The sequence below is a fragment of the Amblyomma mixtum genome, chromosome 6, assembly GCF_055824585.1.
Source record: "Amblyomma mixtum isolate Tamu chromosome 6, ASM5582458v1, whole genome shotgun sequence".
Classification (NCBI taxonomy): domain Eukaryota; kingdom Metazoa; phylum Arthropoda; class Arachnida; order Ixodida; family Ixodidae; genus Amblyomma; species Amblyomma mixtum.
The window spans coordinates 75,585,192-75,609,700 of record NC_143017.1 but is presented as its reverse complement, the minus strand read 5'-3'; the positions used below and the strand labels follow the sequence as shown (position 1 = coordinate 75,609,700).

General features: G+C 46.8%; 1 protein-coding gene across 1 annotated transcript in view; it reads right to left on the bottom strand.

Annotated features, from left to right (window-relative positions):
* Window positions 1-1,961: 1,961 nt before the first annotated feature.
* The window catches only part of LOC149339413 (uncharacterized), an 86,381-nt gene continuing 63,833 nt past the window's right edge, over window positions 1,962-24,509 (bottom strand). Inside the window, exons 4-8 of the mRNA XM_089550466.1 lie at window positions 21,472-21,554; window positions 18,167-18,273; window positions 14,725-14,999; window positions 4,856-5,010; window positions 1,962-2,658 (exon numbers count right to left, since the gene is read on the bottom strand). Of these exons, the coding sequence (XP_089406592.1) occupies window positions 2,500-2,658; window positions 4,856-5,010; window positions 14,725-14,999; window positions 18,167-18,273; window positions 21,472-21,554 (779 nt within the window). The 3' untranslated portion in view covers window positions 1,962-2,499. The remainder of the gene's footprint in view (window positions 2,659-4,855; window positions 5,011-14,724; window positions 15,000-18,166; window positions 18,274-21,471; window positions 21,555-24,509) is intronic.

Sequence of the window (24,509 nt, the reverse complement as noted above, 5' to 3'; positions counted from 1 at the left end):
GAATAGCTCCCGTGAGCCTCATTTTTGCACAGACAGTCCATCGGGAGGCTGTATACTTCTCACGTAGGCCCACTGTGGTCGGAGTCATTTTAGTTGTTGCTAGACCATTCTGCATCCCACGTCTCCGTCCTCTGGCTTAGTGAAAAGGGGGGAGGGGATGATTGACAGGCGCACTTTGCACTTTTAGGCTTCACACAGACCCCGACGCCACCGGACAGTTTTCGACTTCGGGGCCCTCCTAATGCTAATCGCGTTAAAAGTAAGGATCAGCGAGGTTTCCCCTTTTTTTCATGTTCCTAAGAAATATTTTGCTAATCTAAGAGCGTTCCGGACGTTGGTTCCGAATCTGCCGCAGGTCACCACGGCTAAACTGACGCAGATTTTTCGCATGTTTTACCTTTACTGCGTGTAATCCATGTTCAAACCTAAGTGCAGGTGTTGGATGGCGCACACAGTTTCCAAAGTTAAATTTTGTATGATCCCCTTTTACACGATCATGATATGTCTTCTGCTTTCTTGCAGTGAACAAGTGACGCCTGGTAGGCTTTCCGTGGTACTGACGAAGAGACAGCTAGAAATCTTCCCTCTGTTGCCGTAGTCTCTTCGTTCTCCATGCTTATGGACAGACGTCAGGTCGGCTGTCTCTAATACCCCTGTCACACGGGCATTTCGAAGGCTTTCGAACCGATAGTCTATCGATTCAATGGCCGAATGAACACTGCTGCAGAGGCAACTGCAATCTCCACCGAGTCACTAGTCTATCGAGCAAGCGATGCAGCACGGAACTGTTTTGAGATTCCGAAAGCCTTCAGTTGGCGGCAGACTGCACTCTCGGATGTAGAGTGCCCTCTCAGCAATGCGCTGGGGAATAAGTTCTGAGAAGCATAAATTTTGAAATGTTACGGAACTTCCTAATATACAACTTCTTTTTGTGAGTAATATATTTATGGTAAGAAATGAACATTTCGTTTTTAAGGTTTTCAGGTTTTACTTATGGGCTAATTGCTTCTTTTAAAATTATTTGTGGTGGCGGTGGTGCCCACAACCTTGGTGTGAGATAATGGTCTCTCGAAGGCGGCAAACTTTGCTGTGCAGCAGTGGAACAACTCCTTAGGGTTCGATTGCGATTGAGGATGCGGCTGTGTGTCTTGTTTTGTCTTTCTTGTCTGTGTGTCTTGGCTGTGTGTCTTGTCTTTGTGTGTCTTGAGGAGGCAGTTTGGAGGGGCATCCAAATCAACCATGCATGTTTTGAACTTTTTAATCTTTAATGGTTCATACTGTCGTCCGTTAACAAAGCGTGTCACACGCGTTTAACTCGGGAACTAAAAAGATATCAGAAAACAAATAGTTGCTTCAGATAGAGGAGGAAAAAGTAAACTTGGGAGCCGCGTTTTATGACTGTAGATTAATTAGTTAATTAATTACAGGTAAAAATGTCGAAATTACGTCGAAATAGCGCGGAAGTCTATATAGCCACGGGAACAGTGTGGCGTCACATCCACCGGAAGTCGTCACGGCATAGTGGAAATTGCCACAGAAAAGTCAGAAAAACGTCTGATTTGTGGATGTAAAAATGTGTAATTAAGCGTAATGAACACTTAAGGTCCCCGAAAGATATATAATTTGGGTATTGATATAGCCACGGGAACGGTGTGACGTCACATCCACCGAAAGTCATCACGGCATACTGTCCTCGGCTTTCGCCTCTCAACACTTTAGTTGCCAGAGTGTCCTCGCAATTTTTTTCATTGAAGAAATTCGGTCCGGTATGGTTTTCCCATGCAAAATGCAAAACGGGTCGCCCCCCTTTCCTTAAATCCGCCCATGATTGAGAATCTCGAACGTTATCGACTTAAAAGTCACTTGATACTGCCTGCGTGACAGGGGTGTAAGAAAAGGTTGGAGATACTCAGTCTTGTGTACGAGCAGTGCGAGAAATTTCCTTTATTATATTAGGTTCATTAAGTTGTCGTTTACTTGATTTAGAACGACACTTTGCATATGGATTACTTACTTGTTTGTGCGTATCCGACGTCGTGGTGTGGTGCGGCAACATTCAAAAATAGAGTTAAACGTCACAACACTCGAAAGAGGCAGAAGGCAGTGGGCAAATGAAAGAACTGAAGCAGTGTACTGCGCAGCGTCGCACACGTTGTCACTCACTTCACAAGGAAAAAGAAAAGAGGCATTCATTAAAGTCACTGCCAGCAGTCCGCGTAAAATAACGAGTTCTAAAAAAAAAAGATGCATCGTGTTTTGACTTGTGTACGCGTAGACATGTAGAGTCCGTATCGCTCTTGGGTGACGCAGAACAAGTAGGAGATGCGCATTTGTCTCTTCACAGCGTCCACATGTTGTTCACTCATTGCCGCAGACCGAGTGTGTTGGACTCAGCCTCACACGGCGCAGCACACAGTGGTCGCCCGATATGGAAGGACGATGGAATGCACGGGGACTGTGGAGGGGGTGGTAGCAACGCGACGGGTGGGTCGGTCACCGTCAGGTGGTGCTCTTGATGATCCATTCCTTGAACCTCGATATCCGTGTGCAGACTCCGGGCAGGTTGGGCTCGGCACAGCCGATGCCCCACGATATGATGCCTGCCAGAAACCAGCGGCCGTCTTTGGCCTGTATCTGCAGCGGACCGCCGGAATCACCCTGTAAACATTGTGAGAAACCATTGGAACGTGCTAGTGCGTCGTGCCTTCCAGTGCCTTTGACCTTTTTTTTTCTTTTATATTAAGCTACCAAACTCACTGTGCTTTGCTGTCACTTTGTTATAATTTCTTGTAGACTCTTCACAGTCTTTTTTCCACTTCAAGCTGTGTATTTACGATGAGCAAAAGGTCAACACAAACAAATTATACTGTGAATCTTAATGCAACAACCAGCCTGCTTGAATCTAGAAAGAAATAAAAGGTTTCATGAATTTTCCTGGCTAATATCAATTATTTTGTATCTATAGCACGCATTTCAACCTCTAATGTAAGTTCCATGTTTAGTTCCGCATAGGCAAAGATACGAGGTGAAAACGGTCGCAAGAATCAGCCAGCATGAGCCTGAAAAATAAAACCCGCTTCCAGCACTGAAAATTTAGTAACTGATGTTCTGTGTTAACAATGCAGTATTGTCATATTCAGAGCAGGCCCGTACCAAATGAGAGCGGAGGGAAGGGAGTGTAGACGCCTTCTTTTCCGTGCCTTCCCCAAGAAATTGTCTTGGGTAGCTCCGGAAAAAAATTCTTTGCCACGTCCCCGATCCCGAGACTGCACTGTACCTCTCTTTTTACGGTACTGTTATTGACAACTACTCATTTGTCATTGACCTATTATCCCCCCTGTAGCTGGGAACGGCAGCGAGTCAGGTTAGCCGATGAGTTTAGGAAGTTTGCGGGGATAGCATGTTCCTAGCTAGAGCAGGACATTGTTAATGCGCTGTAAATAAAAGAGGTTTTTATACTGCTGTGACCGCATTTCGGCTGATGATGATATCAAACTCCCATGCACAATATGTGAAAAATAATTGGTACAAAATCCATGCTAATTTCCACCACAGAGGGCACTATAATGAAGCCTAGAACGTCCATGGGAAATAGCCAAGATAAGCCACGACTGAATGGAAAGGTGAGAACTTCAAGAGCGAAGCTGATTGCGTGTTTCTTCCCCTGTCTTAGTTTTTCGCGCTGTACATAATGCTGATTATCATCTTCAACCGCAGTCACATTGGTTGCTTTGAGGACATTAGATTTCAGGATAGTTCAGAACTTGGATAAAACCAAGTGCTTAAATGGTCTACGGGAGGCTAGACGTAAGCAGAAAAAAATTCAAGCGAAGAATGGATAAGCTGGCGGACCAGCGCTGGAAGTCTTTTTGTCAGCACTTCGAGCCCCGCAAGCCCATGTCCCTCATATGGCGTACTGTGCGGGGCCTTCGTACGCTTCCGAAGCAAAGACAACCACTCTATGCGTTGGCTGTCTATCAAGACCGACAGCAGTGTGAGGTAGCAACGGACTACTGCAGGAAAATTGCGGGTGTAGCAACTGCTTCGAGTTCCCGGAGTGTTCCTCCTGCCTCACGGGTCTCAGCCATGGATGTCCTTTTTTCTCGCGAGGAACTCGACGCTGCTCTTGCAGGATGTCGGCGTTCGTCTTCACCAGGGCCAGATAGAATCACGTATGCTGCGCTGTCCCACCTTGGCTCTTGGTTCTGGGGCCTTGGACACAACCTTCCCCACAAAGGAAAGTGGGGAAAGCGCTCCTAAAATTCTTAAAGGAGTCGGGGTTGTATTACCGTCTATAATCTTTAAGTTTTTAGTGCGTGCCCTCTGTCCCCTTGACATAGTGGTCGATGGACACTAGAAAAACTCATTTCATTGCCGCTATTTTTTCTTTTTTTCCCCTTTGTTCCCCTCCCCGGGTGTAGGGTAGCCTACTGGGTATCGCCTGGTTAACCTCCCTGCCTTTCTGTCCATTTCGCGCGCGCTCTCTCTCTCCACTGCACAGTGACTGCAGTGTGTGACATCGCGTCTTGTACACAGGAGAGTTCAATTTCCAAAGATTAATCTTCTAGCTTTCGTTATGACAGGTCACAAATAGCCCAAATGACGCCCTAGGTAATCCCCCCTGATCAGCGATGCGAATGGTGGGTCATATTGGGGCACTTTACCAGTTTTCAGGCTTCATTCAAGCAGCAAGAAGAATTTTGCGATTTAAAGGCTGATTATTTTTTATTAATGCTGCTTCGCGACAAAGAGCGCACTGCTTGGCTATATCACGCGTCGAAGATTGAACAGTGTAGCACTGACGGCCTAAGAAAGGCGCGAAGCCATTGAAAACTTCAACACTGTGAAAACTCACCTGGCAAGAGTCCCTCCCTCCTTCTTCGAATCCTGCGCACATGAATATGTTGGGTATGTACTCATGCCTTCCGGCGGCAAGGAACATGTTTTTGCACTTCTCGTTGCTCACGATGGGCACCTTGACCTCTTGCAGCACGGAAGGAAGCACTCCTCCTGCAGAATTAAAGAGCATAGGTAAGAAATGGTGCTACTGGTTGTGACCTTGAGCTGACCTCAGTTGATACTGTGGTGCAAGTCACAGTTTTTGTAGATAAACAGAGAAGTCACTGATCAACGCAGCAGAACAATGGCAACAAAACTCCACAGCTTCCTATGTAACTTCGCGAAGACGAAAATAAAGATATCGCCTGTGAGAAGTACAAACGTGAGTATTTTTAAAAATCTTTCAGGTATAGCTTAGCACAGGGGTTCTCAAACTGGGTTCCGCGGAACACAGGGGTTCCGCGGGCTGTCCTCTTGTGTTCCGCGAGAACCCTCACTGGCCCTGACCCAGCAGCTGATATGAGACTGGCTCTGAGTGCTGCTGAGTCACGCTTTGACTTGCTCTCAAAAGGGAAGCAGTACCACCCATCACATTAGTATATGTATTAATCGGTGCAATAAACATTTGACTTTTGCAACTCTCTCTTTGCAAAAATGCACTCGACAACATTACTGGAAAGTGAAAGGGGGGGGGGGGGGGGGGGTTCCCTTGAACTTATTGAAGGCTTTAGGAGTTCCTCCAAGCAAAAAAGTTTGAGAACCCCTGGCTTAGCACATTGTAGGCAGTCATAAAACCAGTTGTAGAGCACAAGCATGACTATAACCATTTCTTGCCTTTCGCTCCATACGAGCACAAAAAATTTATTCGCTAGTGCGCTCGAATGGTAGCATTCATTACGGGGCTGCGTTAAAAGCCATTTAACATATCAGTGCGCATGAAATGCGACTATTAGCGCATTGAACGTGTTATATATGCTTTGAAACGGGTGTATTGAGTATTACATACCCAAATATAGGTTTTCAACTGGTTCTTAGAAATGTTCCAAATCACTGACTATACATTCGTTGTATATGCAAAGACTTGATCATGCTGGGCTGATATTGCATGCTTGGAAGTCTTGCTTCATACTACTTATGGGGAAAAGCGACTAAGCCAGTACACATTGCTACGGTGTTGTTAAATGGCGGTTGTGTTTAATTCACAATGCAATTGTCGGCACTTGCTGCGTTCGTGCCTCGTAGTGAATAAATGCAGGGTGGGAGAAGGGGAAGAAGCGAAGGGCTGCAGGGTATTGTGTCTCACGCCAGTGCCCCAGGTGGCACTATCTTTTAGAAGTTTCGGGTATAGCTTGGTTTGGACGTAGCTGAGTAAGTTATACATCACGGCACACAACCAGAACGACGCTGCTCAAGTTTGCCACTCTCCACGATAGGATGGGCGCAAAGAAAGACGCAGAAAGGCCGAAAAGGAGATGGAGTGCAAATGAATTTTGCGCGGTCACATGACTGTTTAGGCAGAGTACATAGTGCAATGGCGAAACAGGAGAACTGCATGTTCGAGCTGGAGGCTTCTTGTAACACATGGGAGGCGTGCAAATGGCAAACAAGTCTGTTTATGAAATTTATCTTTAAAAGAGCCATTGCTGCTGCGCGTGACCGTTATTCCGCGAGGCAACCGATTACGATGTCGCCGGAGACTATGGCGTGAGTAGACAACTGCTGGAAACATACGACCAACCCTACAACCTAAAGCTTTCTTTAGTCAAGTCGCGGCCTTCCTCTGCACTCTTTATTAACAATTTAATATGTGTAATCAAGTACAAAACAAAACTCAAACCTCAAATTAATGCTGTCCCAGAAAACCCACGCTGGAGACACTGTTCTACTGACTTGGCATCATAACGCCTGTCAGCATTATAACGCTCTGACGCTCGCTCAGAGAGCTTTTAGTAGTAATAATCTCTTTGTCCATTTAGAGAACCGTCCGAGCACCCCTGCCTTGCAGGAGAACACAGCATTCTTTGTTCAGATGAGTTAGCACAAGTGCCCTCGCTTCGGTCGCGGGCGCGAACTGTTTCGAATGGAGGCTGAGCACGATTAGACGACCGCTTAAATTAAGTGTTTGCTAAGGCTCCTGAAAGTGCTGCCTATTGCTCGAAGCCACCCGGCCGCGCTGAGTGAGCGAACGACTGCGAAAATGTGACTTCGAGCTCTGACCCGAAGCCAGCGGAGTATGGCTCACCTCTACCTTGACTCACGGCTGATGGGCAAGAATGGTACGCAGACATTTCTACTTGTCCTCACCGCGAAGTTTACGTGCAAATTTTATGGACGACGTGCGCGGCTGAGTTTATTTCGTTGCTTTTCCTACTGAAATCTCAGTTATGAGTACATTGCTCTGTAGTATAGTACGCGTTTTTTAGCCACGTTGTCCGTGGGCTGGTTACCCGCCAGAATGAACCACCACCAATCAGCCCAGCTGGATGTTCTCGTACTTTTCGCCATATGTTTGTTTACGTCACAGTTAATTTGGGGCTATTGCGGATTTTCCTTACCCTACCGCGCACTTACTTTTCCTCGAGGATACCCCCAGCTTCAATGCCGCGAGAAGATTGCAGATCAGCCATTTTTGCTCTGGCTAGTGAGGACGTCCAGTAATAGTTATATTAGGAAAGTTGGGCCCAACTACACTGTTGTATTTTTCGCTGGCTTCTTCATCCGTCCTTCACTGCCAGCATGTTAAATATCACTGCTGCTATTCAAAAGTGAAAATGGTTACGGCGTCTGCTAAGGCTCACAGTTATGGCGGCACGGGAGACAGCGAAAAAGAACTGCCAGGAAGTGACCACAGTTCCCTTGAAAGCAGAAATGAAGGTCGCTTCAGGCTTGTGCACAGACTTTGGCCTTTTCGTTTTGGCAAATATGAATAAGAGATGCGCGCTAGAATAGGGTAATTAGGGTAATTACAGTCCTCTTCGAGGGACGCCTGTTGAGTTTCTCAATGATGCGCCAAACGTACTCTCTTGACTGAGCACACGCCATTCTTTAGCGGCTACTTGAGCACACCAACAGCACCGCGATTTTTGTGTAAGTTCCGGTTGTTAATTAAAATAACACTTCGTACAAACAGGAGTATTTTCTAGCCACTGAAGATATTCAGCGAGAATGCGTTTCATTGATCAGCATATGCAAAAGCAGGGATGAACTATTGCAGCGATTGTCCGCATCTGTAGGTATTTCTTCCTTATGTGTTAGTAGTTTTCGCGCTGGAGTTGTGGCTCAAAAAAGTAACCAACCTGCCCAAAAGCTCGTTTTACTGATGAACTATGGCTGCACCTGTACGTGAATGAGCACAAACGTTTACGTATCGTTGAGCTACGTAGGAAACCAGCGAGAAAAAAAGTGGCGTATAACGTGTTACACGTTTTTTCGACGGCGGGCATGGGCTGCGAGATAATTTCTTGTTCTCAGCTATTGTGTTGTATTCATGCGCACTTGACAATTCACGTCAGAGCGGCACCTACCGGTTTGCGTTGAGAATTGCTATTGCAACAAAGACCGCAGGGGAAGCAACCGCACGAAAAAAGGCTCCAGATGATGGCAGCGCCGAAAAAAAAATCTGCGCGCCGTTCTAGGCTCGGCGGTTTCTGCATCGTAGGCTTAGCTGCGCAGGGATTTGCGAGACAGCGAGGCAAGTTTCGTGACCACTGCCCAGCTGCACGATAACGGGCCGCCTTCTGCCTTTCACCTATCCCCTCCTATTGTGTTTGTAGGCAGCTCTGAATACCGGTGGCATCGTGTGCAGTGGCCGAAAATAAAACGAAAAAAAGGCCCTATAAGCGTACTTCTACGGATACCGTTGGAAGCAATTTCGAGAAAAAAAGAGGGAAGGAGAAAAGCTATAATTCTATAGGAAGCCAGTATGATCTGAACGGAAGCACAGCATTTGGGGCGTTATCGCTCCTCGTGTGATATTATCTATCGTTGCAAGTGCATGTGTACTCTTGTGATGCTCGGCGCATGCGTGACGTACTCCGTGTCTGTATATATATACTTGTCAGGTGGCAATAAAGGGGGCTTTTTCCTTTGGGCGTGGGCCTGGGGGCCACGTACTAGTCTTCATCGATGTGTCGTCCTACGAAACACCACAGCCTCCACCGAAGCAAATATTCCGGATCCTAGCGCTCAACGCAACAGCCAGCAGGAAGAATGCGGTGTGGCACTGATGACACCAGCTACTATAATCCTGTACTTCGTATGGGAGAAGCGAATTCGCATGCTACATTCATTAAAAAACTTGGAGACAGATTATTTTCTGAAGAAATTTTGTACAAAAAGTGAGGGTAGCTCAAAATGTTGGATTATAATTTAAAGGTAGGTCTAAGCATGAAATGCAGTGCAGAAAGGCCCATCACATCTTAGGGACGCTCACGCTGGTGACAAACGCACTCTTCCAGAGTATCTTCCAGCTTTCTTGTCTGCTGGACATGTCTTCGCCTTCGCTTGTTCCTGTTAATCGAGCTGGACAGTGCGCTTAGTCTCCACGACTGCTTTCGCGGCCCGAGCAGTTGCTGCCATCAGCCGCTTCTCTTCGAGCTGGACAGAACGCTCACGTCCTTCTCTGTTTTCGCCGCTCGATGCGCCGTAGCGCTCGGTGCTCTTCCATAGCCTTAGAGACACGTTCGACTGTCTCGACCGCTTTGTCAGTTCTGTGTGCAGTTACATAAAGATGAATTTGGCGACACAGGCGAGCAATCCTGTCTCTTGGCTAATCCGGTCCTATTGCATGGTCTCGTCTAATGCACTACTGCCGTCGAGCATTTGGAAGCGCATAACAAACGAATAAAGGTGACGATGGTTTAATCGCTACCAAGTACAAAATATCGCTCGCAACAAGCCGCGCGTAGCTGTAGGGATGCTGAATGGCTGAGCCTGCTTGATGGTTTGGCACAACCGAAAAAGTTTCAGTGTCGACGTACCAACGTAAGCAGGTTGGCGCACGTATTTTCTGTTTCTAGGTTTACTGTGTTCTGCAAAAAACAACAACAAAAAAACATGCTCGAGTGGTTTGAGGCCCCGAGACAGTGCTGCCAACCCCCAGAGCCCCTTCTCCCTCTATTGGCAACCAAAAATTCCCTAGATTTCCCTAGATACGAAAAATAGTTTCAATTGTGAAAACATGCATATTATGCGTAGTTCATTAGCAAGCTTTATCATTCAGCTACCCTTTTACCAGACTTTGTTAGCAAATCAGCTATAAATTTTTAATGAAGGATCTAAAATGAACTTCTAAATGAAGCTACAAGATAAACCGTAGCGCTGTTTGGAAATTACAAATTAAAGGCTCTATATCGTGTCTGTGTTTTTTTCTTCACTGTATCAAAATATTAGTAAACATGCATCGGCATGTGAAATTAAATTAATTTTTTTCCCTCATGTTGTGTCGGTTTAGATTTCAGCCGAAAGATACCACGTAGAAAAAGCCTGGAGGTCGCCTGAGGAGTGTACGGAAACTGCGATACGAAAGCTGCTTGTTCATTTGTTGCGATTGCTCTAGAGGGTGGCTGACGTAACAGTTTGAGTCAATTAAAACAATGAAGCAGTGATTGTTACAGCTTTTGTATGCCTCATGTGACCTCAACTCACTTTGTTCGCCGTGGTGGAACTGGGAATTATGATTTATTATTTTGGAGGGTCTAACGTCCCAAAGCGACCCAGGCTGTGAGGGATGAAATAGTGAAGGGCTCCGGAAATTTCAACCACTGGAGGTTTTTTAACGCGCACTGACATCGAACAGAACACAGGTCTCTATCATTTTGCCTTCATCGTAATGTGACCACTGCTGCCGAGATATCGAACCCGTGTCTTTCGGGTCAGCAGCCGAGTGCCATAACCACTCAGCCATCGCGGCGGGTGAACTGGGAATTGTTCCCCTAGTTAGACTAGCTAAGATTTTCAACACAGAGCTCCTTTATAAAAAAAATGGCCCCCTTGTTCTCTTCTAGTTATCAAAATAAACATGCAGATATGCTTACTAAATAGGAATTTCACTTCGTGCAGCGAGCTCCAAATACAGCGTGAGGAAGGGGCGCGCGAGTTGAGGGAAGGCGGTGAAGCGCCAGATCACTGCAGCGGGTGCCACTGGCCACGTCATACACGTCCGACTACGTCCGCGTAAAGGCTGGTTCACATGCATGCAAGCGACTGAAAATTGAGCGGCGCAGAGCGGCGAAAAATTTGTAACTTGCTGGAACATCGCCGCTCTGACTGCTGGAGCCGCTGCGATGGGTCTAAACAGCCTTTGCGCCGCAGCAACGAAGCGTTTTCCCTTGCATGTGAAACAGGCTTTACTCGAACGCATGGCGGTGTTGTACGGGCCTCCGTCAGTTGTAGAGAAAAAAAAAACGAAAAGCTTGTACTGTGTTCCCAATTTGAGTAAGAAAAAAACTCTCCGAGCAAATGAAATTTCCCTAGATTGTACAAAAAAATCCCTTTTCCCATAAACAACGTCTAAATTCTCTCGATCTAGGGGAAAATCTCTAGGGTTGGCAGCCCTGCCCGAGAAACTGAACTACGCTGCTTGCGCCAGCGTTGGTTCGAATCCTGGTAGGGTGCTAGGATGGAAAAGTTTCTTTTTCCTTTTTTTTCTGGACGCCCTTCCGCAGGAAAGATTTTACTTTTAGTTTCGTTGCCGGCTCTGCCAGGGTTTTGAGACGATCTTCGCACGAGTTTGGGGGCTAAAAGAATTTCATGCCTAATGACTGAAATCTTGCACCTAAAAGTGCTTTCAGGTACGAGGTGCGACGCCTTTTTGTTCTTACATGAAATCCAGCGTATCACTTCACTTCCAGAGAGATGCCGTCAGGTGGTGGGAGGAATATTTTATATTTTTATTTGTGAGCCGTAAGGAGCTATATAGAGGCCCAAAATACGCACCGAGGATATAAGGGCAACTCTGAAATATTCTGCGAGATAACACAGTTACCAAGACCTTAGTGGGTTCTCGAATCGTGCAGATTGTTCAGGTGCGGAGCACCAGGACATGAAAGAACAAATTATTTGGTAAGGCCTTTTCAGAGGAAAAAAATTGGCAGAGGCTCAGCTTGGTTAAGCCCGGAAATTGCGAAAGCAACTTCATCCGTTTCTTCAGCCCGCATCCGCCGTGTCTACCGCCGCTCTGCGCCGACGGTTGTTGTTGTTGTGACTGGGAGAAGGATGAAAAGGAAATGCACGGGCCTGCCTACTGGCTCGAGTCGAGCCACCACCTCATCTGTTTCTTCAGCGCGCTGGCGTTTCCTGGCTGCTGCATTTCATTGGAGCTTTGCCTTATACACATCATCCGACATACCGAGGTAGCTCCACCACGGCAACTGGGAGCAACCGAGCTGCTCCCCCACCTTTATCCCCCTGGTGTGACGTCATAGCAACGCGCGCCCTCTCGCGGCAGCTGCGCAGTGCGCCGTGGCAGCTCCTCCGCGCCCATGCTAACCGCGCAAGCTGGGGCCCTGTCTCTCTCGGTCTGGCGTGACGTCACCACAGGGGTCAGCTAAAGGTGAATGGTGGAAGCGCCACGACCACGCTAATGGCTCGAAAGTGAGAGCAGTATTGCTTTCGCAATAATAAATCATGGTGTCATCAGAGCTCTCACAGCAGAGATATATATCTGGTAAAATGCAAGCAGTGAATACATTTTGATATTTGTACCGAATACGGGTTCTAATTTCTTCTACCCTCCATGACCTGTGAAGCGAAGACCCTTTTATGCACTGATATATCGTTATTGCATGGTACTTGTACCATTCACCAGAGTAGTAGCAGTAATATGAGCGTCCACCTAATAAAAAAGGCTATTTTACGACCCCGTCTAGCGATGATTATTGCAGGTTGGCTCCGTCTACTTTCCGGCTACTTTGAACTTCTATTTTGGCACATTTACTAGCCTGTTTTTAAATCTCATCATCCCCGCCGGCGGGGATGGTGTGTGTGCGCATGGGGGCACCCCCTACTCGCGGCTAGGTAGGGAGCCAACATGTGCACGGAGCCACTATGATAATGGTGACATCTTCAGAAGAAGATTCCAATAGACTAAGGGGCTGTGAAAGAGCACTTCTTCCAGTTCTTGATGCAAATGGCGATACAACTCCTAGAGCGGCTCCCAAATACCTCGTCTGCACTTCGGAGGCCGCATGCCATCAATCGCGACGAGATAGAAAGCGCGAAGAGCCGTGAAGGTGTACTGAAGCTGCCGCTGTATTATTTAAATAATCCTGCATTGAGCTGGTGTCCGAAATACTGCAACTGCAAACAATTAGCTTGAGCTTAATTACAGCTCACGTTTGAGTCCATGGAACGCAGCGGGATCGTACAAAGACATTTTCGGCGAATGTCCTTTTACACAACTGGCACATGGCGCGTTCACAATTTTTTCAGTTCCAGTTTCTAACGTTTATGCTGAGCGCGCGTTCTCCTGTGTGAACTTGGCAAAATGATGTTCAAGGAAATGAAGCTGAACTACCTAATGGCGATTCCGAGAATCAAGTTCGGTCTACGGCTTCGAGACAAATAGCTTCAACGCCTGGCTGGGTTGTTGGCTAGAATATGACAAAATTACTCTCGCAAGAACACTATCTAAGCGCAGTGAGCATTTAAAAATTTATTTGAAACGTATTCCTACGGCTGAAGACCAAGTAAAAGGGCCAAAGGGTGTTCGATCAAAATAAGACACCAGCTACTCTCTTCACAAACTTCTGCTCCTCCGGACGTCCTTGACCATTTAGAGCTCACGCTGTCACTGCGGTTCTCGCAGTCTTTGACGCTGTCGGCTGATGAGATTTTTCGCAGACGTAAAAGCAGGGCTCCCTGCACTAACAGTACTTCGCATTCTGTGCTTCACCCATACGAACACCCATTCCAGAAGGAACTACCCCCTGGAAAATTACCATAGGCGCCTGGGGGGAGTCAGTCTAGCAAACAACGAACAGCTGAACTGAGGCAGAGGAAGTGCTGTACATACGGCATGTACTATCGCGATCGGAAGTTTGAGGGGCGCATGTTCTTGGAAAAAAGTTTACAGCATATTAGAGCTGTTTGTAGCTCTGCCTCGCAACCCAGTTGAGTGGCACTGTTACCAGCGGAAAGAGCACGTACATTCCCTGATACCGTAACATATTTCAGGCAACTGGATTGCGTGATTTTGCCGAAAAGTAATTTTTTTAGCCATAATAGCGTTCCGCAAAATTTTTATCGCGATAGTACCTCCCCATACAATTTCGGACTTTCGTAGCAGCTCATTTTGACAAGATCAAGAAACTTTGTATTTCCCTCTCTCTCCCCTTTTCACTCTGGGTGTGCGTTGAACGGATTGTGTATTGAAAGCAGCCTTACCGAAATTTGCTAGTTTGCTACAAAAGAGAAATAAAGAAAGACTGTAGAAGAATGCAGAGCTGAGCGGGACTGTGAAATTGATTTGTGTCTTTGAAAGATCATAAGTTGGAGGCCAGCGCCTGCGTCGGACCGCGTAATGCCGCCCCCATCTTTCTGCGCTTGAAGAACAAAGATGGCGCCTGGCACAGTAGTTGGCGTCTGTCATCATCGCCAATTGTGCGTACCGCCATTATACTGCAGAATCCGACCTGTGCGAAAAAACAGAAGTGCCCAAGTAAAAAACACTACCGTGCTTGTCTTATGTAGATTCATCTCTGATTCATCCCTTCTCTGCTTTATGGCTAAGATCAAATTGTAGTTTTATCATCCCTGATGTTTGTTTGGCTGCAGTTATGTCTGAGAAAAAAGCAGTGTAATGTATTTTATAGAAGCTTGGAGCAGGTCGAGGAAACAGCAAGCTACGTCATTAACGCCATGTGGGGAAGCGCATGATAAATATACCTTCACTGAGGCGTCCCCACCCGGTGACGGTGGCGTTGCGGCCGATCAGGTCGTCCGACTCGTTGTCGGGCGGCAGGCAGATGGGGGCGATGTGGGGCATGAACTCGAACGGCTCGTCCACCCTGACCAGTGCCAGGTCGTTCTCGTAGGTGAAGAAGTTGTACTTGGGGTGCACCACCTTCTTCTTGGCTCCGCGCTCCGCGTACGGGTACGGCTCGAGCACGCTCGAGAAGTCGTACTCGCCCACCCGGATCCGTATCTGGCTCAGCAGCAGGCTGCACACACCGAAAAGCAGAATGAATTGCGCACACGTACGGGGGGATTTCGCGCCATGAAGAAAGAGCGCATTTAAGGAAGGTCAGCCTCTTTAAATAAATGAGGCCACCTTGATCTCTGCAGTGCGCTACAAATCTTGGTACCCGGGACGGTTCTGCATTTTTTTCCGTCATAAGAATGCAGCCGCCGTAGCCAGGAATCGTGTCGCCCACTGCGGGGTCAGTAGGAAACGGTCACTGCCGCACGGCGGCAGATCACAGAGACGAAGACAGGGTTTGCGTGGCTCTGTTCTATATGCGGGGCTCTCAAAGCAAGTAGGACCAGGATTTTGGAATCCTTAAATGCTCTGTTTGCGAAGACCTCAGGAACGCTCGAGGATATATGCCTGGTATGCAAGAGGTTACTAATTTACAAGAAGACAGAGATCATAGGGAAAAGCTAACATAGCAATCGCCGATACGAGGGAAAACAGTGTAAATAAAAAAAGACATCTGAGATGGAAAGTGTAATGGCAACCCTTTCTCAAAACAAGGCTGACCTAATTGTGCCTCAGTGAAATAGCATGCAGCCCCGTCCGCACGTGGGGCCCGTTAGCCTGATGCCGTTCAGTTATTCGTGTTGCCGTAGACAGGTGCTGTGGATGCGAACTGGCCGAGCATCTTTCTGTTCAAGCTTTTTTGCGCGCTGTGCGGTATAAGTGTGCTTGCAAGGTAGGAGCTGTCCAGCGAAGCCCGACATACTGCGGCGAAGCAAACGCGGGCGCTAGAGTGGAATGTGTCTTAAACTCCTATCTTGACAGGTATCGGCAAGAACATTACTTTGATTCGTTTGCTTCTTTTAGTCCAGGGGTCTCCAAACTACAGCCTGCGGGCGAGGTCTGGTCCGCAATTTCGTTTCAACACAAGTTGAATACAGGTGTTAAAATTAAGTCCAATAAATTCATTTATAGCTGAGGACTGTCATTCTTCAATATTGCTCTGTGATTTATTTATATCTCCTTTTTTGTTCTCCTGACATCGTCGCAATGAAAAATTTGTAATCCGACCATCTGTCTGAAAAGTTTCGAGACGCCTGTTCTAGTATATGTTTTAATTTGGCTTGTAGCTACTGTGATTGCAGCTAGTGCAGCGCTGATCATTGAAATGCAACTATTTCAACGCTTTCCAAAGGCCTGAAACACTGTGGGAAAGCCATTAGGAAAGACCAATCCCCAAACTGAGTTCACCTAAGCCCAATAAATGATTGCAAAATGAATGGTGTTTGGGTTCTTTCGGTTTCAGTATCTAAACAATGATTATGACGTCAAAGATGACTACACGTTACATGAGGGAACAATTAAAACAGCGATGTTATACCTTCTTGTTCATTCGCTGCAATTCCAGCTGTGCGGCAAGGTGGTGTAAAAGCAGTGATGAATTAACGCGACCAAGAAGCGGCTATGTCGCTATTTTTCTGCTGACCGCGAATGACGGTAGCAGTCAATACGCGCGGCTGTAGCTTCCTAGTACACAGCATCCGGGCAGCCTCTGCGCCCACTTCCAGAGTACAGCATATTTGCGGACCTAACATTTGGGATATTCTTGAAGTAGTTGTTTATGAATATTCAGTGGCGCTGTTCTCTTTTGTGTGACAATAACAAGAGGCACTATCAGATAACTGAGCACAGTCGCTCTTGTGCATGCAGTGGGTGCCTTCAGCAAAGCATTGAGAGAGGCTGCACCTCTCCTCAGTCTGTTCTTGTTGTGTCGCGTTGCACTGCTTTACACTAAATGCCCACCAACTTGTCCCACTGTGAATGTTTTCGCATAGAAAGCAGTCTGTGTTCCGCTACTGCTCTCACCCAAGAAAAGAAAACGTTGAGCAGCGATCACATCCCCGTTGCAAAGTTTATTGATTGTTATCTATCATTAGTAGTGGAGATCAGCCTCACGCCTTGCTGTTTGCGCTGATATGCGATAAATGCCCTTCACGTGCTTCCTTGCAGTGCATTTGGACCCTCGGGAGAAGACGACCTCTGCGAATAGTCTACGTGCAGCTGCGCTGATAAACGAGTTTTCGCGTTTTGTCAATACGTGCTCTCCTTTCGGCCTCGCTGCTCAGGCATGCATGCCTAAGGAGGCTCTCTTCCTTTCTTTTGTGCTTTTCTTTTTCTCTCTTCTTTCCCGCGCCGCTCACAGCACAGTTTTCAACCATAGCCGCACCTTGAACGGTGCCGCTATCTCGCGGCGGCCGGGAGAAACTGGAGAACACGCGGAAAGAAACAGGAACAAAAACCGGTTCTTCCTTCCTCGCTTCGCTTGCTCGGGGCATCGCTAGTGGCCGTAACGTGCGTGCGGTGGAGCTGCTATCTGCGCTCGGACGAGCCGGAAACCTGTGGGAGCGCGATTCAAATCTAGGTTCGCCTGGGCGGTGGTGTCAACCATCTCGCCGCATGGCTAAATGGAGAGAGAACACGCGGACGAAACGGATACCCGAGATAATGCGTAATGGATTGTAATCCGCGCTGCCCCGACAGGTCGTTGGTCTCTCGGGGCGAACAGGACATGCAACGCGAGGTGACGTCACTCTCCGTCTGGTGTAAGTCCCGGTGATGCCCCTTGCGATACAGTGTTATTCGTGTCTCGATGCCGGAACGCTTTTAGAAGTGCGGGTCTTCTAAAGGCGAGGAAAATATTATAGAAAAAAAAATAGGGTCTAAATTATTTAGCTGCTGATTAAATCAGCACCACGTTCGCTGCTTGTTAAGGCCTTTGCTAACTGCAAACGACGTGTTTTTACCCATCACTGAAGGTGTACGCATACGCAGTTCGAATCATTAGTTTTCGCTGCCAGTTAGAGCTATGCTTGTTTCTCCCCCCCCCCCCCCCCCCCCCCCCCCTTTTTTTTGTAGTTGAATAAGCCATTTGCTTTCAGAAGGAATACTTGCAGTTATGCTTACCGTGTTCTTTCTTTTGTAGCTTCCGTCGCAGTTTTATCAAAGAAGAAAAAGAACTCAGCTACCAGGTTATCAGTTTTTTCTAGGAAAACAACATGTCGCGAATGAAACATGTTGCGTGGGGATACAATCTTCATCGCTTGCTGAACTGAATCGCCCGAGCTAGAAAAGCAAACTGTGGTCCTATGAGAACGCGTTTTGGCAGAGAGGATGTAATAAATGTCACTGTACTCATCCACGCAATGCCCGGCCGTGGCGATCCAGTACTTGTTCAAGATGGCTCCTCCGCACCGGTGTGTGCTGGAAAAGCCGAAGAAGGACGTCCTTCGCACGGATACCTGCGATCAGAAAGGCAGCACGATTACAGAACGCGCTGTCACTTTCTTGTTACTTCCGGCATCAGCTGACTGCCGGTGACAACATTTCTTAATGCTGCGGGGAGAAAGTAATAACCTGTCACTAAGGATGGTCCCTTGTAGTGTCGTATATAGCGGCGAGTTAAGACACTTCGTAAAAGGTCGCGCCGAACAACCAGACTCATTTCATCGCCTGTTTTGCATATTAGTATTCGGCGCATTGCCCCCCCCCCCCCCCCCCCAAAAAAAAAAAAAAAAAACGATACTCTGGCGTTTGAGTGGCGCTGGCCGCAGTAAAGGCTAAGTACTAACTCCTTAAATCTTTCGGAACCGCTCCGCAGGAGACCAGCCGGGGTGCTTGGATACTTACACGCTAAGAACAAAAAAACCACTAAAACAGAGCCCGCTGCGAGTCACACGCCAGCATAGCATGGAGGTCCGTGCCTTCCGTAGTCCTCAGTGGCCTGTAAAATTCTGTTCTCTGCCCACCAGTGTACACTGTGCAGCGGAGGCTGTTCAGCCGGCAAGGCCTGCCGTGGTGGCCCAGCGACTGTTGCAATTTGGTACTCTGAGCGAGGTTGCGGGTTCTAATACTAGACAATGCGGTTTTAATGCGGTTCTAATGCTAGAACAATCGTGTGGAAACCTTAGGGAACGTGTTCAATATAACCATGTGGACGCGATTATTACAAAGTTCCCCTCTGCAGTGAGTTTGACAGCAGATCCATCGGCTTTGGGACGGAAACTGCCATTGACCATTTTGGAAATCGTAATTTAGCCGAAGAGGAACCTGAGGCATTTGAGTGCAAAATAGATAACAGCCTCAACTTGTGAAATCTAAGTACACATGCAGAAGAATGTCCTCTGCCGCATCAAGTGCGCAATCTTCATCGATATGGATGGATTAATCTGTAACTGACAGTTCATTTTCATGAAGTTTTTTCGTGCTGTGAAAAGTTGCTACCGTATCCGTATGGAGGCGCCGAAACACCACTTATGAGATATATCAACACACCTCAGAAACTTGTGAGAAGATTAGGCGACACTGTCCTTTGTGTTAGGAGAATTAGATCTGTCGACCGAGTTTTTTTTTTTTTTTTTGGGGGGGGGGGGGGGGGGGATAGCCGGCGCCTTCTGTGGCGACTCTGCACATCTTATCCCCGTTTAAAAGAACAGAAGGTGAATGCGCATATTTGCAGAACAAGAATCTGGTGTGTGCTTAATTCCATATCGCGTTATCTTTATAAACGTCGCCGCCCAAGACTAGCACGGGTGATGGCAGGTTGAAAAGCTGTTAGGGAATGCAAGCATCTAACGTCACTTAATAAATCTTCGCAGTATCGAATGTCTTTTATCGACATCAGTCCTGCGGCATAATTCGGGTGATCAAAGCCGCGCACTTGTGGGTAGCCGTTGATGGTGTTCTTAAATAAAACAAATCTGAGTTCGTGGTTTACTGAATGGAGACATAAGCGAGCCTCTGCAACTTCATTTACTTCATTTATTTACCCTAAAGGCGCTTCCGAGCATTACATAAGGGGGGAATACAACTTTTCAAGATTGGTTATATATGCACATAAGCAAAAACGCACTTATAAGGTAACAATAGAATATATAAATGGAAAAAAAAACGTTTGAAAAGAAATAAACTAATTTGTGACCTGTGTATTTATGCACAACGATTGTGAAGTCGACCAAAAAAAAAATGCTTTACAGTACGAACGTGGTACCTTGCTGGCGAATAGCGACATGGAACCTCAAAGGACTAAAATGGGATTAAGAATTCCGTAGCGCCCTCCCTTTGATAAAAGGGAGTTCGGTAGAGGACAGCTCACTGCCTTTTTACTTCCATACAGGCGTATTTGTGTTTATAGTCTATGAAGCAACGGGCTTGTCAAGTTAAAAGGCTTGAGCTCACTTAACCTCCAAGCCACTTCAGATACCTCGCTTGCATGTACAAGTGTAATTCAGTGACGTTCCATTCTAGGATTTTTTTCCCTTTCTGGGGCAAATTTAGGACTAAAATTGAACCCAAAGGGAGATTTTCACTTATTTTCTTAGAAGGGAAATTTGCTCGCGTAAATATATTACTAACTGGGGCGATAAATTGCTGCCGTTAGTGTACAACACCTGTACAGAAAACATCTGTCCAGCTGTCTGCCGAACACTGATAACAACGAACTGCAAACGGTTCCATCTCGCGTCGTCTCTGGCACGTCTTTGCGCCTATATTTGCACTGAGCGGTAACACAACTCTGCCTCCGGTGACGTGTTTCTCACGGCATCGCTGCATCAGCAATGTGCGATACTCTGTGCCGGTCACCTTGCTAACATGATGACTTCTAAAGGCTCTTGTTGGGCGACCTATACGATACAACAACGTCTGCTTTATTATTATCTCCGCTTCCCGAAACTGTGGTGCCGCCCCATAAGATACGCCGACCGATTTGGGACTAAATACGGTAGTTATGTTGAGGTGACACTAGTCTGAACTGTAAAGGCTGCGGACGAGATAAGAGTTCAAGGAGAGGGCTGAGTCGGGCTGGTTGGTTCATGTTGAATGGCACGGCAAAACAGCGCTGACGGACGGGACGGAAGAAGATGAGACAAACACATGCGCATGTGTTTGTCTCATCTTCTTCCGTCCCGTCCGTCAGCGCTGTTTTGCCGTGAGATAAGAGTCTCTACTCGGCAGTCATGTGCTTGTTTCTTTTGCTTCCATTAAGAAAAGTGATGCTAAAAACGGCCTTTTTTGAGTATTTCATTTTAATTATCCTCTTTTTTTTTTCTCCTTGTGCACAAGGCCACATAAGCCACTTAGATTTTCCGGTCAGCAAAATGCGGCACTTGATTGAATACTTGGACGCTCCAGTGAGCAAAATACCGCCCACCTAATCTAGCAAACTGAACAGTTATTATACGAGGCGCCTCAGCCAAACATGAACGGAAAGTCACCTGTATACTAGTTCTAGTTTCGCAATGTATCTGAAGCGGTACTAACGGTTATCGTCAAATGAAACGGGCGTATCTTGTGTTTGAAGTGTGTTCATCGATCAGTTAAATAAGAGCTATGGAAACAAGAGGCACATATTCATATTTCCCCTGACGGCATCCTTTCTTCTGGCTCGCTCAACTTGTGGTGAAGCCTAGCATGCATGTTTTTCATCCACAAATACGTACCTGCCACGGCCAGGCTCCGAACGAGGCGCTCTTGCCTCCCACAACCTTCGTCTGCGGCAGGATGGATGGAACGCCGCACTCCCCTGTTTATAAAATAGAGAGAAAACGGGGTCAACGCGAGGTACACCTAAACGAGAAATCTTTAACGCAAAGCACGCTATCAACACAAACACAGTCAACATGTACTCGGAATTACTAAAACAAGAAGTGAACATCCAATCAAGAATGCAAAAACGCTACAGATCACTGCAGCGACCCGCAATTGGAGAATGGGAAAGCACTGACGTCTCCACGGCATTTGTCGTCTCTTTTTTCTCCTCCTTGATACTCTTTGCCTCTCTGTGTTTCGTCACTGGGCACGTCAGCTGGCCTTCGGTCAGCACCGTCTCAAAGCCGTTCATCTCATCACCGTAATTAATCACCTAATTAATTAATTTCACTCTGATTACATTCCTTCACCTCAAACACACACTTTGGTTTTGAAATTTGGCGCCAACGCTCTTTTTCCGTCCACCCACTATATCCCCGTCCAGCCTATTCAACCGTCCAATCGTTTTTGCTCATAATTAACCAATTATTCTTTGTTGATCAAGCTTTTGATCAATTATCACTCATTAAACACAATTAAATTCATTTCAAACTTTAATTTCACTCCTTTGCCCATTTTTCCAATACTTTGTCTTCCACATCTGTTTTCCCGTCCACTCGACGTCCGTGCTTTTCGATGGTTTTTCAACATTTTTGGCTCTAATTAAATAAATAACCATCCTATTGACATCAAATTCCTTGCGCATCATCCTCATGTCGTCCTGTATCGATTAAAACTATTCGCTTGATCCTAGCTCTTTCAAGAACGACACAACTATCGCGGGCACGTTTTGGTGACACGACCTCGCCGACATAGCCTAGTACTGCTTTCGCATTAAAAACCCTGAACGCCACCTTTGGTAAATCAAAACTGGGTCTTCTGCCATTCTTCTCAGCTTGTTCTTTCCTTGCTATTTCACAACCCATTCCGAGTTTCGTTCTGCTTTGCGCCCGAATTATTTGCCTGGCCGCGAAAAAGGCGGTGCATTACAATAGCTGCGCCTCTGATACAGCTGGTTGACCTGCACGAGTGCTGCTGAAAACACAGAGGAAAAAATAGGAAGTTTTTTATTCACGAAAAAAAAATATTCTTTCCGGCGTGCACTGTCAGGCAGCACACGTTTGAAAACCTAGAGAAAGGAAAGTTCTTGGAGGACTAAGACTTCAAATAAAATCCAGAAAAAAATGCATGAGGCAAACAATAGATGCCAGTCAAAAAAATTTGAAAATAAATATTTTGCACAGTGGTATAGATAAAATCCAAAGGTCCTCAAGCAGACCAGTGTCTGGAAGGTAGAAAACCAATAGCCAGAAACGTCAGTTTTGCTGCCAAAGGCGGCCTCTTCTTAAAGCTATTTTTTTCTTTACTGAGAACACTGAGCGCTGTAACCATGGCGCCCCAGCAGTATGCTGCCTTCAGGTGAAGACCTCGTAATAAGGGAGTAATTACTCGTTGGCATCCACCCGAGCCCAGCCAAATGGCTACAAAGGAAAGCTAAAGCTGAGAAAGCTGTTTAGCTTTCCTTTATAGCCGTTTGGCTGCGCTGGGGTGGATGCCAGTGAGTAATTACTCTCTCATTACAAATCTACACCACATTCCGGGCTTCCCGTTAAACATTTGACCAGGTGAAGACGTGAAAACCATTTAAAAGAGCCTGTCAGATAGTAAACGTAGCATCACCAAACCTGCACCCGAGGGCTTTTTGTTGCTGAAGTATTTGCCACGTTACAAGCTTCAGTGGCTATCCTTTATGGCACAACCGTGAAAAGAACAAGCCGCAAATAACATATTCCTCGCAAACTTTGACAAGCTGTCTTGACGCAGCGCCCACGTGCCAGTTATGGTGTCGTTAAGCGAAGTCCTTTGGTATCGTGTCGAAGCTTGTCATTCGAACTATATATGAGGTAATATTTCTAAGAAAGGACAGACTATTGCGCGGCATCACGTTGAGTTAGAAGAATATTGGAGACTATTTGCGGGATCGGAAATGTGGTACGTAGAGGCGATTCCGAAAGCGGTGCATCTTGCGAATAACTTCAGCTTGGTTTCCCCACGTGAGAGCCTTACCCCCAAAGTGGCTCAAAAATGAACTGAGAATTAGAGCGAAGCTTGCGCGTTGCCGCTTGATAACTGCACGTGAGAACCTGTGAACCGTGCGAACTCAGCGGGAACGCCCCCAACACCCCTAAATGCGTGAACTTCATGCTTGACCGCTGGGCACGCCGCGTGCGTGGGGAAGCTTGCCCGCAGGCTAACAAAGTTTCGATATTGCGCAGAAACTGAAGCAGTTGTCAAACACTTTCCAATCTTTTTATATGTATATAATACAACACCTCAGACAAAAGAGAAAGAAAGCGCCGAATGGTATTTTCTTTTATTCCTAACAAACTGAGTCCTTGCTATATCTCAGGTAGTAGTGCGATGCCTAGCAAGCAACCTCCTGAAATTAATTTCCTCAGTTCAGCGCAAAACCAACAAAGGAATCTTAATAACTAACTTTATGGGAACGGACAATAATTTCAAGGGATGGACACTGCTTCGTGAACACGGTGCAATGGCTACAGCGAGCGTCACGCAACGGGCGTTGCATTTACCGCGCTGCGTGAAGCAAGCTCCTCGACTTCTCACGGTCACTGAAGCTATCGTGATACGCGGACGTGATCTGCGTAATACTGGAAAATTTGCGGCTCGGCGATGGTCACGTCGGATCCATTTATGCTTATTCGCAGATGGCCCCCATTCTCTTTGCTGCCTTACCCCGTTTTGCTGAGATTTTTCTAGGGCCACTTTTTTTTTTTTTTTGCTCAACGCGTGCTGGGCCTTCCGTTTGGGAACGCACTCTCAGCGACGCTATATCCGCACTGTTTGCAGCGGATCTAAGTGCTTTCCGTTACGCTTGGGAGAGCGTAACTGCAGAATCTTCCTTTAGAAGAAACCGCCGCGGTTATAT